We start from the raw sequence: 16,524 nt of genomic DNA, 5'->3' as shown, positions 1-16,524 counted from the left end.
TAATAGCTAACTTAGCTTTTTTTTCATGTTGTCTTTTTCCTTTTAAATGTACACAAGTTCACTGAAAGACTATTTCATCAGAATAATGCAATGGTCCTGCACATGATTACTTAGAGAATCCATATTTTTGTTGTTGTACTTGACTATCTGTAGTGCTTCTACTCAAGATAACACATGAGCCAAATCTTATCCCGCCAGACCTTTGGTGAAAGAAATGAAGCTCTCCCTGCAAATTGATAGGTCCAGGTTGTTCATGGTTTTTCTCAACAAATGTCAACTAGAAAAATCAGTTCAGGTAGTAACCTGCCTCTCTTGCCAAAAAAGTTCACTTGGTACCAATCAAGTGAGGATTGTCACTATAGAAAAATGTAAAGTTTTAAGATTGAGATGTTACATATATTTTATATAAAGTCTATTAGAGAACAATAGCAGGACTGTTGATTAACTGGTGCCTAAAGTCGACATTCAAGTGACTATCACATCCTTTTAAATGTGACAAATGTGCACTAATTTAAATAAATTTCTATCAGGATGTTTGGTGTTTTTTTTTTTAACTTCTCACAAGTTTTATTTCAAGCGTATACATACAAGATTGAGCCTTTAAGGGGTGTGTTATCTTGATCCCTACACTAGGGATGGGCGATACCAATGATTTTGGATTCGATCCGATACCAAGTATTTCCTGCCCAAAAATACCCGATATCGATCCGATATCGATACCGGAAGTGTAATTTCCCGCCATAAATTTTTTTTTAAATCTTGGCAATCAGGTCTGTGATGTTTCTTGCTCTTGGAGAGTCATCTATTGAATTTTGTAGAAAAAAGTATTACGTCATGTACATGAATTATTAACCTTTTTAGAAAAACATTAATGGAAGATGCATATTAATAGTATAACTTTAATTAAAAGGAGCTATTCTTTACTTTTTTCTCTCTCTCTCTGTTGTTGGGAAAAAGTTTTGTCTTTTAGTATATTGTAAAAAGAGACATGGTACCAACAGAGATGCAGGGCTTAATCGTCATGAGCAGCAAAACTATCAATTTGTAAAGCCACTGGATACTTACATTTAATATTGTAATACTTTAGTGTTGTTTATAGGAAGTGGAGTTACAAATAAAACGTATGGCGTTCGACCACAAATTGAAAAGGGGAAAACTTTATTTATAAATGACTGACTAAAGCGCAGTAATTATTGCTTCAAATAGCACATCAACCACAACTGCTTACGATTTTTGGTTAGCACCTGATACCTGGATATGTCTTGCCTTTCTGAAACGCTGCTTCTAAGCTTAGCCTCGGTGTGGCTGCAGGGTTTTCCGTCGCTGCCTTAGTGTCTGCGGCACGTTTCAACTGCAGCTCTTCATGAACAGTGGGGTGAATTTTACTTAAATGTTTTGTTAAGTTTGTGGTGTTGCCACAATATTTAATCGTTTTGTGACATATTTCACATCTTGCCTCGTTGTTATTAACTAAAATATAATACCTCCAAACCAGACTTCTCTTAGTTCGGACTGGGCCGCCGCCGTGGCCATGCTTGTTTGTGTTTGGATTGGAACGGGAGGCGGAGGAGGAGGGCTTGGCTTGTGAGAAAAGGGGGCGGGAGCAGAGCAGAGCAGGACACGCCGGTGCAGCAGGCGGAAGGAAAAGTAGTGCTAGCATGAGTGCAAGTCGTCAAATTGGAGCAGAAAAAAATGAGGAAAAATATAATTAAATAATTGTAAGTATCGATATTTTAGCTAGGGAGATCGATACTCAAAAATGAGCAGCCTGGATTGATATATCGATATTCTGGTATCGATCCGCCCATCCCTACCCTACACTGCAACCGCCCCTAGCAACGAGCGTTTACATCATGGAGATTAAAAGGTGTAGAAGGTAGGTTGTGAAACGGTAACACGGTTCGGAGCCACGGTTTGCCCGGTAATAGCGTTAAAGAGAGTAAAGCATTTTATTTAAATAACAGGTGTCTTTTACGTTTTAACTCTCGTTGCTGAGCTGCGTCAGAGGAGGCTAAAGGGCTAGCATGGTTCACTTAGCAGTAGCTAGTGGTTGGTTAGCCACCTTCCTAACCGACTATTTGCTCCAAATAGATTTTCTGTCGTCATTGTAACATGTATGTTTTGTGTACGAAACACGTGGAGTGATCAATACTATCCCATGAAAGTAAGGCTAATAATTATGACGTCAGGTCAGTTTGTTATGGCCCAGTTGGTTAGCATCCCCCGCACTAAAGCTAACTTATGACTTAACATTAAACGATTTTATTTGTAACTGCTTGTTATTTGATAGCTGTTTCGAGTTTTTGTTTTATTGTTATCTTTTAAATAAGCATCCAGGAACCACCATGTACTCACTGGGCATTTCAGTGAATTCAATGCAAGAGCTCTATAAGTTGTCTTTATTTTTAAAATGATAATTTTCTACTAAACTAGCAATGTTCAGTGTTAATTGCCAGCGAGGTATACATTCAATATGCTTATTGGTTTCAATAAACCTGTCTCTGATTACTTGAGAGCACCAGATGCTTCACATGGAGCATATAAATCCAGGATGTATTTAATACTTGCGTTGTCAACCAAAATATTTTGCAACTCTAGCCTTTCACTAACAGGAAGCCAGTGAAGTAATTTGAGAACTGGTGTTAGTTAGTATTCTGGCAAACAGCACTATTTTGTTAGAGTGCTCTGGCATTCATCATAATGTGCACAATATGCAAGATAAACACATATCAGACTTCTCAAATCTTTTCAAAACATCCGACAATTAGATCCCTGCTGTTTTTGTTCTGATGCTAAAATGCTCAAATTCGGCCCGACCGATCAGTTCACTCAACTTAATATGGTGAGTTGTTTAATTGTGGCCACAAGAATGAAGTGTGATTTGTATTGTCTCATTACTTACTCAGCTCCCGGCTTCATTAAGGAATTGCCAGGCTGGTTCAAGAACCAGATTAGCGCTTCAACTGAAGACCTAATGATGCCTTACGTGTGATGAGAATGGGAGGAAGCGGATCCAAAGCCAAAGGCACCTGGCCTTTTTCCAGTAGCGGGTCGGGAGGGGACTCTGCCGTTAATGGCAGCGAGCAGTCGGTGGCCCGCCTTAAATGTTCCAGAAATGCAACACCCTTTGTTTTTACAAGGAGGAGGTAAACACAGATGATTAAATTATTTTTGGTTATGGTGGAACCTCCAAAGTTGTACAATGATTAAACTTTGAGTTGCAGGTTGCATGTTTAAAGTTACTGTTGTGTTGGGCAGCTCGCTATACTACGACGAGGATGGCGACCTTGCCCACGAATTCTACGAGGAGACGGTGGTGACAAAAAACGGCCGGAAAAAATCCAAGTTGAAGAGAATTCAGAAGAATTTGATCCCACAGGTGAGCTCAAAGTGTTGGGAAGAAAAGTGTTATTGAACACTAAACTACAAAATGTTATTTGTGTTGGAAATTGCGCCTGAATGCTAAAACTCAACTGAAATGCTGCCGAATTAAATGAAGTCTATTGTGATGTCATTTCTTTTTTCTTTTTTTTCTTTTTTTTTTTTTTTTTTTTTTAGGGAATTGTGAAACTGCAGCATCCCTGTATTCACGTAGACTTCCCCATCATCCTCTGTGAGGTGTGAAGGTTGTTTTGTCATACCATGAACTCTTCCTTAAAGAGGTCAGACCCGACCAAGTCTGTCAGTCCAAATATGAACTGTGGTCCGGAGAAAGAAAACGTCCATTACCAAGTGACATCCATGTTTTGTCATTCACACGCAGGTAGTACCGGTGTCTGTCATGTGTTCACTGACTAGCTGATACAGTATACAAGAAGACTTTAAAGGGGACATATTGTGGAAAATTGACTTTTTATTGGCTTGTATACAAAAGTGAGGTTGGTGTGAGCAATGGGACAGCTCTCTCAAAACAGGCTAATTTCAGAGTTAAAAAAAGTCATTTTTCAGATCTGTTAGTAAGACAGGAAAAAAGCACATTATGTCTCCTTTAAAAACAAAACATCATACTATGCTGTATTTCTCCTTTGAGGTGTTATTTGTGCAAAAAAATACTAAGGGGTGTTCAGGCCACACTGAAAAGAGAAATAGAAAAATGAAAATTATGAGAGTTGTCAAGTCATAACATAATTTTTTTTGTGTCTTGTGATATATATTTGTAATATATATATTTTTTTCGAGATGCATTTGTTTGCTTTGACTTGCGTGCAGATTCTTCTTTCTGCTGTGTCTTATAAAGACACAGTAAAACTTTCAAATGTTCTGCCATTAATTAATATCTTAAGGGACCCAAAAAAGTTATTTTATTCATTGTATATATATATTATTTTTTTTTATTAATTGGTTGATTACTCGGTTACCTGGATTTTGTTATAACATGTATTGGAATTGGCATTTGTCGTATCCTATTGATGACTTGTCAATAATGAAATAATGCAGCTATTTTTTTCCTTCTTTTCAGTGTGGCTTCATAGTTGCTTATACAAAATGGCAGTTAGTATCTGCCTTGAGTAAGCCGTACACATGTAGCAAGTGTGTGTTTGTGTATGTGTGTGAACTCATCTTTAAATGAATGAATGTGTAAATATGCGGCAGGGTGGCGGTGGTGTTTTAGCGAAATAAAAATTCCATTTGTGGGCCTTGTTCAGTCACGTGAACTCAGACCTGCACTAGTGAAAATGATGCACTGTAAATAATTCTGATGCATTAGTTGGAAATACTTGAATAAATAGTTTACTGAGCTGAACTTCTTGTGTTGGGACAGAGTTTGTGTCGCTAACAGCTCTTTATTTATTTATTTATTTATTTATTTATCAGATTGATGAAACTGTAATTTCCTGACCGACTTTTAAATGCTGCATTTCTAGCATTTAGCTACGAGTATGTTCACGTTCTTGTAATTTATGTTTTACCACTAGATGGCATCATTTCAACAAACGCCTGACTGAGCGAGTTGGTGCCTTTGCTTCATAACAATCCTCTGGCTATTGTGCTTGTCATGTAATTCTAGGGCCCAGCTAACGGACTAAGACTACAATCATGACAATTTGCGGCATGGCCGTCACCGCTTTGGCAGGGCACCAAGGCTTAATGGCAATGTAAACATATTTCCAGGCCTCTTTCGTGAGCAGTAAATGACCTGCTGTTCTTTTCCAGGCTTGCCGTGCCGTCTATAATTGTGTGGAATGTGGTTGAGTGTGTTCCGGTGCCAGAGGTCACTCATTTTCATGCGCTTCCTCTCCGAGTCTCTTTTGATGTCATGCTGGGAGCTCAGTGAGCAATCGGGAAAGATAAACTCCTCTTCTTTTGGGGCCACCCGGCTTTATTGCATTTAATATGGGTTCTTGGTGATCATGTGTGACAGAGTTACAAGAGGAACGGCTACTGCGGCTGACACGTGCTCAGTGAGAAACTGAAAAAAGGTGGCTTGACTGTAATACAGGATATAAAATACATTACCACTTTTGTCACAAATGTATCTAAACTGCGACCTTTGTCCTTATCGGGACTTTTTGTCCATCAAGGTAATGATCACATTGAGTGTCAGGCCACAATTCTGGTCATGGGCAGGATGAGACTGCTATAATATTTCCATTGAGGAACTTTTGCTTCACTCTACTTCCCTTCCAAGGCTCTGTCCTCTTCCTGCTTTCTTTCTGCACAGGAACATCCTGAGGATCACTGAAAATGTTTTGCTTTAATCTAAAGCGCTGAGAATAACGGAACTATAAAGGGCGTGATATCAGATTCCTTCCTATTTTAGCTCGATAAGTTTATTTGCACAGTCGTGTCTTGAGAACTCTAAAAAAAAACAAAAAACCATTCTCAACACACCCATATGACAAGATAATCAAACCCATTCCCAGACCTCAGACTTAAGAAATATATACATGGGGGTACGGGTTGGGGTGGGCCCGGCAGATTTCCTTCAGTTAATGGACCCCTCGCCCAAATACATTCCATCGCAATCAAAGAGCGGCGTGGCCCCCAAAGTGAAGGTGGCAGGGTGTGCTCACCGTTTCCCTGCCATTGTTTGGACTTCCTGCCTTTTGCTGATGTCACGTTCAGGAAGCCAAGGTCAAAAGAGGAGGCGGAGCCCCCCTGAGGGGAAACAAGCAAGCATGGCTTTGTTCCTTTTCCCAGCCTTCTTCAATTCATTCGGATTCTTTCCTAAAGCTCTCGGTGGGAGGGACCTCGATGACACTTTGGTGAGTCAGCACTGGCTTGGGAAACAAACGGCGGAAAACGTCTCACTTCCACCTCATGTACGCTCTGGAAAGGTCCTGTCGGGCAACTTTGCCTGAAAAGTGATCATTTTTGAGATACAAAAATGTCACGAATAAATCAATGATATGACATTTCAACTCTGATTAATGAGTCATTGTTTTTCTTCTCCTCAAAGCAACATTAAGTGACCAAATTTTGCCATGTCGCACTGGAAAAGTTAACATTAGGTGTGCTTGAGTGGACAAGTTTCCTCCCCACCTTTTCGACACAATTCCAGTACAGTAAACACAGCCTCTCTTATCTTCAGCATTTGCTGGTGTCCTGCCAGGGGCTGTCGTCGCCTGCCTCTAGGCATGGTGGGCATGTGCAAAACACATGCCCGCTGTCTCAATGGAGAGGTGGCAGAACAGCCACCACTTAAGTTGCAAGCTTGGAAGAAAAAAAAGTTAAATGTGAAATAAACCCCAACTAATTATAGAGCAACAAACCACTGAAAGGAAATCTAAAAAAAGGAGCCATTCAGAATCCTATTTTCTCATTTATTGACCGTACCTTCGTCGTGTTTTTGCACGGAAACCGGTGTTTTTAATTCCACTTTTCCTTTGTGTGCTTCTTGTTGGTCGCTCGTCCAAACTCTCTTACCTCAATGTCTTAGATTTAAGTGAGGCCCTCTGAATGCTCCTTCCGCCACTAATTGCAGTCGGCTCGGAGGCGCTTGCCCGAGCGTGCGGCGCAGTAGCAATCAAGAGTATGACTGTTCACATCTCGCATGTACGCTGTTAGTAGTAAGACGCCGAAGTTTTGTTGAAGCTGTGTCGTACATTCAAGCCTATTGAACATCTTAACTTGGGATCAATAACATAATCAAATGTTATTGCACAGCCACTCTGGTAGATGGCAGTATTGCTCTCATTTTTGGGGTATTTCTTTTCAGTTAAATTGACTCTTGACATTTTTTTTATATGATAGCAATATAAGGTATAATACCAAATTTAACAATGGGGTGCTTGGTAATTAATGCAAAATGTTGTTTTTTTCCTGAAAAGTAAACCTTTTGAGATGCGTGGATTCCACCTTGCAGCAATTACATCTTATGCTTTTTCAAATATTATTCGACCTCATCTACAAATGACCTGGCCCACCGGTCCATTTATTATTAACTCAAAAAAGGCCCTTGAGCACAAAACTCCTGCTGTAAACAATCAATTCAATTTCCCCTAAGAAAATCTCCTGTGAAATCGGAACAAATTGCAACCATTTGCGTGGTATTTATTTTAAACCAAATTACTGTATAATCACTGGAAATCATATTTAATGCGTGTTCCTATCCCCAAACTAATGGGTAGAAAAGCATGAATGAATTTTGAGTAAAGTTTCAACCAAATTGGCATGCATTTATCTGATTATAGTTAAAAGCCACCTCGGGGCAAGTGCTCATTTGCGTCCCTGCTTTTTATTTTTAGGAAAGAGACAGAGTGGCTGTGACCTTGCATGAATTTCTACTCTATCTGCTTCACATGGCCTGTGACAAACTTTTCGGAGCATACCATTCCACCGCTACCCCACAGGGTGTTTGGGAGACTTGTTGTAGGTGAATACAGCCAAATTCCGAAGCAGAATCACTCTAATACCACACAAATTTGAATTCTCGGTTTTTTTTGGACACAAGAGGTGGTTTGACAGGATGCGCGGATTTCGGAAAGCTACGGTACGGCCCCCTTTTGTTTCACCCGAATGGAATGTTCCAGTGGTGGTTGTATCTTCGCAGGGGGCAGCTGCTGCTCGTGTCTTCAGCCCGCTGGGAGGCCATCTGAACCGTCTCGCATGCTGGACGGCGCAACACTTCTGCAGCTTCTTAACATAAAGGAAACAACAGCGATGCTCACTTTTTCTTCTTTAATACTTTGAGGGAACTTAAACCCTAAAACGGTGGTGTGACTTGTCGTTGGGGAATGCTTGTCCACCCTGTTGGGAAAGGTAAGTAAACTCCCTCAACTGATGATGACTTGATCTTGAATTTATGAGATATAACATTTTTGTTTATGAACTGACAATACAAGTAGAATAGAAAAAAACGTCAGTGAACGTCTTTTCTAGGTCAAGAAGTTTCTAAAAGATGCCTTTATATGTAAAGCACGTAAAGTGCGACGATGACACCAGCTTTATAATGTTATGTCATGTTCCTGTGATAACTATTTAGAAATTAATCCTTACAATTGTTAAAAATGCACCATTTTACAGAAAACTCATCGTCCCCCTTGAAATAAATAAAAATTCCATTCATTCGTTCCCACTATATGTATTATAGTAATATATTTGGGAATATTTCCAAATTGAGTTAGGTTCCGTAAGAGGTGGATTTTTTTTTTTTTTTGTGAAACAACACATGGTAAAATCTGCATTGCCTTTTATAGGTAAAACTTAAAAACAAAACAAGCACAAACAGATAAGAAGTAAAGACACTAGAAATAAGAGTCAAGTATATTTAGTTTACTGACACATTAAGCCTCATCTGATTAGAATTTGTCTTTAATCAGTGTTATGACTTCACTGCTAGAAAAGCTTTACTGTTAGGAAAAGCCCAAAAGCTCAACAATAAACCTCTCTAACAGCAATTTGATGAAACTGGGCCTCATCTTATGCAGCTTAACTGTGTTTGGAGGTTATTGAAAACATTTCATGAAAATCTTTGTGATGTAGATGGAAAAGGAAAGCTAAAAATAACCTCATTGAGCTGTCTTGCTAATTACAGAGCAGAGAGTGACAGTCAATTCTGTCTGTTCCCATCTGGAGACATGCACTGGACGGTGGCTGATTGCAAAGCTCTGCTGCTGCTGATTGTTCTACTGTGGGATGAAACCGGAGCTGTGGGACTGAAAGCCACAGTATGGCCACTGTACTCCCAGAAGCCCCTGCTGCTGGCGTGGAACGCCCCGACAGAGGACTGCTCTCCACGGCACCGCGTCTCCTTCCAGTTGGACCAGTTCCAGATCGTGGCCTCTCCCAATGAAGGTTTTGTGAAGCAGAACCTCACCATCTTTTACAATGACCGCCTGGGCCTGTACCCCCACTTTGAGCCGGACGGAACGCCCGTCAATGGGGGTCTGCCGCAGGTCGCCAGTCTGGTGCAGCACCTGGACAAAATGCCAGAGGGGGTGAAGAAGTACATACGGGAGCCCAATGCCAAAGGCCTGGCGGTTATTGACTGGGAAGAATGGCGCCCTCTGTGGATACGCAACTGGAAGGCTAAGGACATTTACCGCCGGCATTCCCGTGAGCTGGTGCGCCAGAAGAACCCCACCTGGCCACCCGAGAAGGTGTCCAAAATGGCCATGCAGGAGTTCGAAATGTCCGCCAAGACGTTTATGCTTGAGACTCTGAAGCTGGCCAAGCACTTAAGACCCAACCAGCTTTGGGGTTTCTACCTGTTCCCGGACTGCTACAACCACGACTACAGGCTGACCCTGGAGAGCTACACAGGTCGCTGCCCCGATGTGGAGGTGGCACGCAACGAGCTGCTCAATTGGCTGTGGACCGAGAGCACGGCACTCTTCCCGTCTGTCTACATGGGCACGGTGCTGCGCTCCTCTGCTTCCGGGCGCCAATTTGTGAGGAACCGCGTGAAGGAGGGCATGCGTTTGGCGTCGGCGGGTGATGGCCTGGCGCGTCCCGTCTTTGTGTACACACGACCCACATACATGAACTCTCTGGAGCAGTTGACAGAGGTGAGAGACCTTTCTTGGATCATCCTTCCAGCCATTTCCTCGAGAGTGATGGCTGAACTAGAGCCTAGCCTGGTAGACTTTGGGCAAGAGCATATGTCCTGGGTTGGTCACTAAATCACTCAGCCCGGATACCGGTAGTCTATCAAATCGCAACAACTTGGCTCAGTGTGACCTTTTCTCTGTGACCTTTTAGACAAACAAAACCTGGCTTTTCGCTTGTTTTTTTTCTGCTACCAATTGAAATTGCATTTCACAGCACTTTGATCAGCAGCAACTTCACTGAATCATAGCTTATCAGCAAGCGCAGTCCTTTCCTGTGTTGATAAAGCGCATTTGTGTTCGGATAGGTGTTTGAAAAGCTCGCTAACACCCTGTTGATGGCTATTGCATTTTTTATTGCGTATTAGCATTAAGCTAGCATTAAGTGTTTTAAATACACAAAGTGTAATTCTCTGCCAGTGGACAACAACTTGGAGTTGAAACCTCTGTTTAAAGAATTGCTCACTATCTGTTTTGAGTTTGACCCATTTACTCAGTGCATCGTCATGTGTTCCAGATGGACTTGGTGTCCACCATCGGGGAGAGCGTGGCTTTGGGCGCAGCTGGCATCATCCTGTGGGGAGACGTAGCCTACGCCAGCAACAAAGTAAACCACGCTAATCATGACGCACGTATACTGTATAAATGCAACATTTGCATGTGATGTAATCCTTTTCAAACAGCTGCTCTTGTCAGATGTCTTTCTTTTTCTTCCTTGGGGCGCCACATCAAAAACCAGAGTCACATGGTAACACGGAACGTCTTTGATGGCCCTGGCTTTCCTTGTTTGTTTAGGAGTGAAACCCATGTCATTCAATCTTGGCAGGACACGTAAAACGTTGGAAGAATCGAATAAAACGAATGACGAAGCTACACTAATTGTGCTTTAATCTGTTTGTGTGTTGAAATGCATGAAACAAGCCCAGCTCAATACACCCTGTATATGATTTACGAGCTGACTTTTGGTGAGAGAATTCAGGTACTGCCTAGAATGGTGGCCCAAGTTGAATTTGGCAAGAGAGGCGCATTACTACCAAAAAGCTGACACTAGAAAAACAACACTGAAAAAGATCTTGTTTGAAATTTTATTTTTCTTTATTTTATTTTTCTGCAACGCCAACATTTATTTCCCAGTCCGTAAATTGGGCCCCCTGTCCGCAAGCCGTAACTCTTGTCTTTCGTGCCTTTGCTCTTTTCCAGACAACCTGCTCGGAGCTGGATGCTTATCTCCGGGGTCCACTGGGCAAATACCTCCTCAACGTCTCCACGGCAGCCGAGGTATGCAGCCAGGCTCTGTGCGCTTCCCACGGCCGCTGCCTACGCCGGGACCCGGACGCCGACGTTTACTTGCACCTAAACCCCGCCACGCACAGTTTGCGGGTCGGACCAGGCGGCAAGCTGGAGGTGGTCGGCCAACCGGTCCAAGGGGACTCGGCGGGCTTTGCCGGCGGGTTCCAGTGCCAGTGTTACAATGGCTTCGAGGGGGAGCGATGCGAGAAGATGGACCCTCTATACCAGAAAGGGGCAGCGTGTCGAACTTCGGTGTCGGCACTGCAGTGGGTTGTCTTACTGCTCTTCTATGTTGAGGTCCAACACATACCGTAGACCAGGGGTTCTCAAACCTTTTGGGTCCATGGACCGCTTACCTGGGTTGTTAAGGTGGGAAAACATCTGGAAATTTTACTGTGAATTTCCAAGGGAAGATTGGGAAGTGTACATAGTGGAAAAAGTCCAAATATTTTCATTTCAAAATCAGATCATTTCAAAAACCGAAAAAAACTTTTAAAGAGGGTATTTCAATATAAACAACAGATATAGCGCTTGCAGAAGTGTGCACACCCTCTTATAATGGAGGATGTGCCTGTGCACAGAATTGATCACTCACACTTGCCTAATAATGCAGGGATGTCAAATTTATTTGATGATGCCTTACAATCATCAAAGCATTGAGTGGCCTAAAGAGGAGTCACTTGTAATATGCAGTTGTGTACTTTTTAAATGATAAGACATAATATATTGCAAATTATTTTGTGGAACCCCAAGCAATGACTTGTGGACCCCAGTTTGAGAACTACTGCTGTAGACACACACACATACCTGTCTGGTGCCTTTCAAATGCTGTAAAACAGATGACAAAAAGTGTTTTTTTTTTTTTGCAAAACACTGTTGCATGAAAAAGGGGAAAGAATGTTATTTTTGTAACTTTTTCACCTAGCGAGGGCTTTGGTGGAATGACGGTGTTTACGTTTTGCTCCCAGTTTCCTGGTCCTCGCCATGTCTCCCAAAGGTGTCAGATTCCACGTTTCCCACAGTGGATGAGATGAGATGTTTGCTGAGGGAAAGGTGGAGCAGTCAGTGCCTGAGCTGACTTGAGGCTATATACTGGAGGCCATTGCAGTATTTATTTGAATGTACTTTATCTGTTTTCACATGACATTTCTGTGCCTTAAATGCCACAAAGACTACTAAATTAATTTACTACTACAGTGTGAAATAACATTTACTGTAAAAAAAAGAATCAATTCAAATACATTATGTAAAGAGCAAATGCTTTTCTGAACAATAAATACAATCACTTACAGAAATGTGCTTTATTTTCTGTTTGACATATTTTGTATTTTGACTAATTAAATTAGCATCATAAATTTGATCTATTATCATATTACATTTATTTGCTGACATTGTTGCTAATTTATTTTCATGTTTTTATGTCTTCAAAATAATCTCAACATTTTATACATTTTATTTTGGGGGGAATTTTATAGAATTTTGTAGACAATCATTTAGGCTTTAATAAACTTTAGTAAGCAAATTAACAGTAAATTATTCTAAATCATTCTGAATTCCCTTATTTTAAATATAAATCTTATGAATTTGTTTACTTAACTGCCTCCATTCTCATAAAAATCATAATCGTAATATTGATAATAGATTGATCATTATAATTCTTATTTCCTGCATTGTCAAATATTATTATACAATACAGTCCCCCGATTGGCTGTCGGAGATCCCATAGGCTATTTCTATTGGCTGGGGCAGCATAGTGAGCGGAACCCCAAGGACGACTCTGATTGGTTGTGACAAATCCTAGGAGCTCGTCTGTTTTGTTCCTCTTATTCTTTCTTGTGCATTCCAGTATTCTAGTCACAAGACTTGTCTTGTTTTTAGTATGTACTGACTCATCACAATTAGTGTAGCAACTCAAATACTTACTAACGAAGGAAGGTAAGTGTGACATTTTTAAGAAAATGGGTAATTGTTCGCATGACACTGTTACTTTTTGACGTGGGTTTTAAGTGGAGCTGCCTGCACACCTCTTCAGAATTGAGAACTCAAACCAAAACCTAAACTCTAAGAATGGATCTGTAAAGGTCTAAATTCGAGTCTGCATCTCTTAACGTTGAGTTTAGCGCTAGAAGTTTACAAGTTTACAACATGCCTTATGGTGCAACGTCCACTCTTGTGGAAGACTTTTGAAGCAAAAGAACTTTGCCACATAACGTGATGATGTAATAAACTTTGACATAGCTGTGGTTGGGATATGACTTAATACATATATGAAAACAATTAAATTAAAAACAGTAATTAATCAAGGGTGCCATGTTGATGTATTTTTGCACCAATCCAGTTGATAATGCCATACGGCTTGTTATTGTGATAAAAATATATAGCCTGGCTGTCACACAGGGTATTTCAGTTATGTGGTGACATTAGAAATGATTTATATCACTAATATTCTGTCGTTTTATTTCTTCCTCATAGGCATGAGCTGCTTTCATCCTATCCCGCTGCTGTTGTTTAGCTTACTTAGTCACCTTCAGGGCGTGACCTTGTCACCAGTCCCCTTCTCCCAGCAGCCCTTTGCGAGTGTGTGGAACGCACCCTCGGCCGCCTGCCTCTCCCAATATGGCGTGGATCTCGACCTGGGTACGTTCAGCATCGGCCAGAACCAAAACCAGACCTTCATGGGTGACGATATAACCATCTTCTACACAAACAAGCTGGGTGTGTACCCGTATTACAGCCAAGGCGAGGCGGTAAATGGCGGCGTGCCGCAAAATGCCAGCCTTGAGAAGCACCTGAGAGCGGCGACAGATGATATCCGCAAGTACATCCCTGACGCGGACTTCCACGGCCTGGCTGTGGTGGACTGGGAGAGCTGGAGGCCCGTTTGGGAGAGGAACTGGGACACCAAACATGTGTACTGGGAAGGATCACGTGCACTGGTCCGAAGCAGGCATCCAGACTGGAAACCTGCTCAGGTTGACGCTTTAGCCCGTGTTGAGTTTGAGGCGGCCGGCAGGAAGTTCATGGAGGAGACGCTGAAAGTGGGTCAGAAAGAGCGGCCCGGTGGACTGTGGGGCTTCTACGGGTTCCCCAACTGCTACAACTACTACAAAACTGGCAACTATACGGGCGAGTGTCCCGCAGTGGAGTCCAAAAGAAACAATGAGCTGACATGGCTCTGGAAAGTCTCGTCGGCTCTCTATCCAGACATCTACCTCAGCCAGGAGCTGCGAAACCTCGGCTGGGAGGTGTCACTTTATGCTCGCCATCGCATTCTTGAAGCCTTCAGAGTGGCGCCGCCGCCTCAGCCCGTTGTCCCCTATGCCACCATCGTCTACACCTACTCGCTGCAGTTTCTCTCCCAGGTAAGTAAAATGGCGTATACAAATACTGTAGTCGTTTATATGAAGTTTTTATCAACATAGGACTTCAAAAAAATAGGTTTTCCTAACGCATATCTTTTGCTTCCCTCATGCAGGAGCATTTGGTCTACACTGTCGGAGAGAGTGCCGCCTTGGGATCTGCAGGAGTAGTCCTCTGGGGTGATCATACTTTCTCCAAATCGAAGGTACTGTACAGAGGGGAATACGATTTTTGAAAAAATTGCCTGTAATTTTAGATGACCTTCATTTGATTAATATTACAATTTTGACAAGTCCACGATTCTCTCCCCTCAGGCCTCTTGCAACGCCGTCAAATGGTACATAGACGAGACCTTGGGTCCTTATTTGGTCAATGTCACGTCAGCGGCCATCTTCTGCAGCCAGACCGTGTGCTCGTCCAGAGGCAGGTGCGCCAGGAGGGACCCCGAGTCGCAGGTCTACCTCCACCTCCACTCTGCCCGCTGGAAGGTGAAGTCAGAGGAGAGGGCGCAGGGTGGGCGCCATTACACAGTCTTGGGACGGCTCAGCACGCAGGATGTGATGCTCATGATGTCCCGCTTTGAATGCAAGTGCTACCCCGGGTGGGTGGGCGACAGATGCGCCACGCCCCGGCGCGGATAAACACTGATCCAGTAAGTGATTCATGGAACAAGTTGTCCTTTTTTTTTTTAATGTTTTCCATCAGGTACCACAGATAACATAGTTTTTCAATTTCTGGAACCATTCAATGTAATTTCACTTCCTTTAAGTGGTGAATAATACTTTGAAGTAAATTAAAAACACATTGTAATTTTAAAAAGTGGAAATTCCCTTTTGTGATCATTTTCGTTTGTGGAGGCTTCACTTTATACGTTTGATAGACACAAAATGTTTTTCTTATTGCTGAAGACTTTGTGTAGTGTCATTGTTGACCAACAGGTGGTGATGTAATCCAGTGTAAGGAACTGCATCAGTGCATTTTTGATGTAGGGGGTCCCTGGTGTACCTAAAAGATATTTTGCATTTACAATGGGGTGCTATGACACAGCATGAAAACGAAATATTTCTGAGATTAAGTATTGAATAGGTATCCTTGCTCAAAGCATCCTCGCCAGTTGTGAGCTTTTCAAATGAGGCCGGTGCCTCAATGTTGATCCTGTATCAAGTCGCTTGTATTTTTCATGCTGACAATGACCACATGGAAATGTCTATCATGTGCTTGGCGCAGTGGTTTAGTTGGTTGCTGTTTGAGACCTTTCCGGAATAGCACGCTGGGCGTGAGTCAGCAACAAAAAAAAAAAAGTATGCTTATGTTTATGGGTACTGCTGGACTAGCTGGTATTAATGGAATAATGAAGACCCCCCCCCCTCCAGTTGCTGCCTCCAGTATTTCTGCTTATTTATTTTTTTTATTTTTTTTGGTTGCCCTTGTTGTAACTGTAAAAAAATAAATTATTCTGAGAAGAAGAGCAAATGTCTTGGAATAGTGTGAGGGGAAATTAAAATGCCATCTCACGCAAAGGTTTATGATCTCTATTTGGAATAGAAACTGGTGATGACGCACTGGTTGCCTCGGCAGTTAAACATCGACAATGTGTCTATATAATTTAAGCCGATTGTCAGCCGTTAGACGCGTGAATGTCATACATGTGCACTGTGGGGATTAGTCATTACATATATGGCAATGCTCAATAATGACAATTTCCTTCTCTATTGTTTATGTCATTAAATGTTTACAGTATATAAAGCATGTGCTATTAGCATTATGTTAATATCCCTCGAAAGTTCAAGGAATAATATTTTGCAATTTTTAAGCTCTCTTGTTGATCATGATGGCTTCTCTGCTTATGTGGTGATTACAAGACTGGTGAACGCTTCCTTCGGCG

The 16,524-nt window shown here is 42.0% G+C and overlaps 3 protein-coding genes across 4 annotated transcripts; all 3 read left to right on the top strand.

The window, feature by feature from the left end:
- Positions 1-1,813: 1,813 nt before the first annotated feature.
- On the top strand, positions 1,814-4,741 carry LOC119123024 (tumor suppressor candidate 2-like). The gene is made up of 4 exons (XM_037251788.1): positions 1,814-1,876; positions 2,907-3,146; positions 3,259-3,379; positions 3,559-4,741. The coding sequence occupies exons 2-4, from the start codon at positions 2,992-2,994 to the stop codon at positions 3,622-3,624; spliced, it is 342 nt and encodes a 113-aa protein (XP_037107683.1). The 5' UTR covers positions 1,814-1,876; positions 2,907-2,991; the 3' UTR covers positions 3,625-4,741.
- A 3,225-nt stretch (positions 4,742-7,966) lies between these two features.
- On the top strand, positions 7,967-12,577 carry hyal2a (hyaluronidase 2a). 2 transcript variants are annotated; one of them, XM_037251785.1, is made up of 4 exons: positions 7,967-8,202; positions 9,019-9,950; positions 10,507-10,596; positions 11,190-12,577. In XM_037251785.1, exons 1-4 carry the CDS (start codon positions 8,178-8,180, stop codon positions 11,592-11,594), a joined length of 1,452 nt encoding a protein of 483 aa, XP_037107680.1. In that variant the 5' UTR covers positions 7,967-8,177; the 3' UTR covers positions 11,595-12,577. The 2 variants fall into 2 exon arrangements, with proteins under 2 accessions (XP_037107680.1, XP_037107682.1); XM_037251787.1 differs by having other exon boundaries at positions 7,968-8,202; positions 8,978-9,950.
- Positions 12,578-13,074: 497 nt separating this feature from the next.
- On the top strand, positions 13,075-16,515 carry hyal1 (hyaluronidase 1). Its single transcript, XM_037252279.1, has 4 exons — positions 13,075-13,214; positions 13,752-14,641; positions 14,755-14,844; positions 14,954-16,515. Exons 2-4 carry the CDS (start codon positions 13,754-13,756, stop codon positions 15,278-15,280), a joined length of 1,305 nt encoding a protein of 434 aa, XP_037108174.1. The 5' UTR covers positions 13,075-13,214; positions 13,752-13,753; the 3' UTR covers positions 15,281-16,515.
- The last annotated feature ends 9 nt before the right edge of the window (positions 16,516-16,524 follow it).

Source organism: Syngnathus acus, chromosome 5 (genome assembly GCF_901709675.1).
Source record: "Syngnathus acus chromosome 5, fSynAcu1.2, whole genome shotgun sequence".
Lineage (NCBI taxonomy): Eukaryota > Metazoa > Chordata > Actinopteri > Syngnathiformes > Syngnathidae > Syngnathus > Syngnathus acus.
This window is presented reverse-complemented; position numbering and strand designations above follow the sequence as displayed.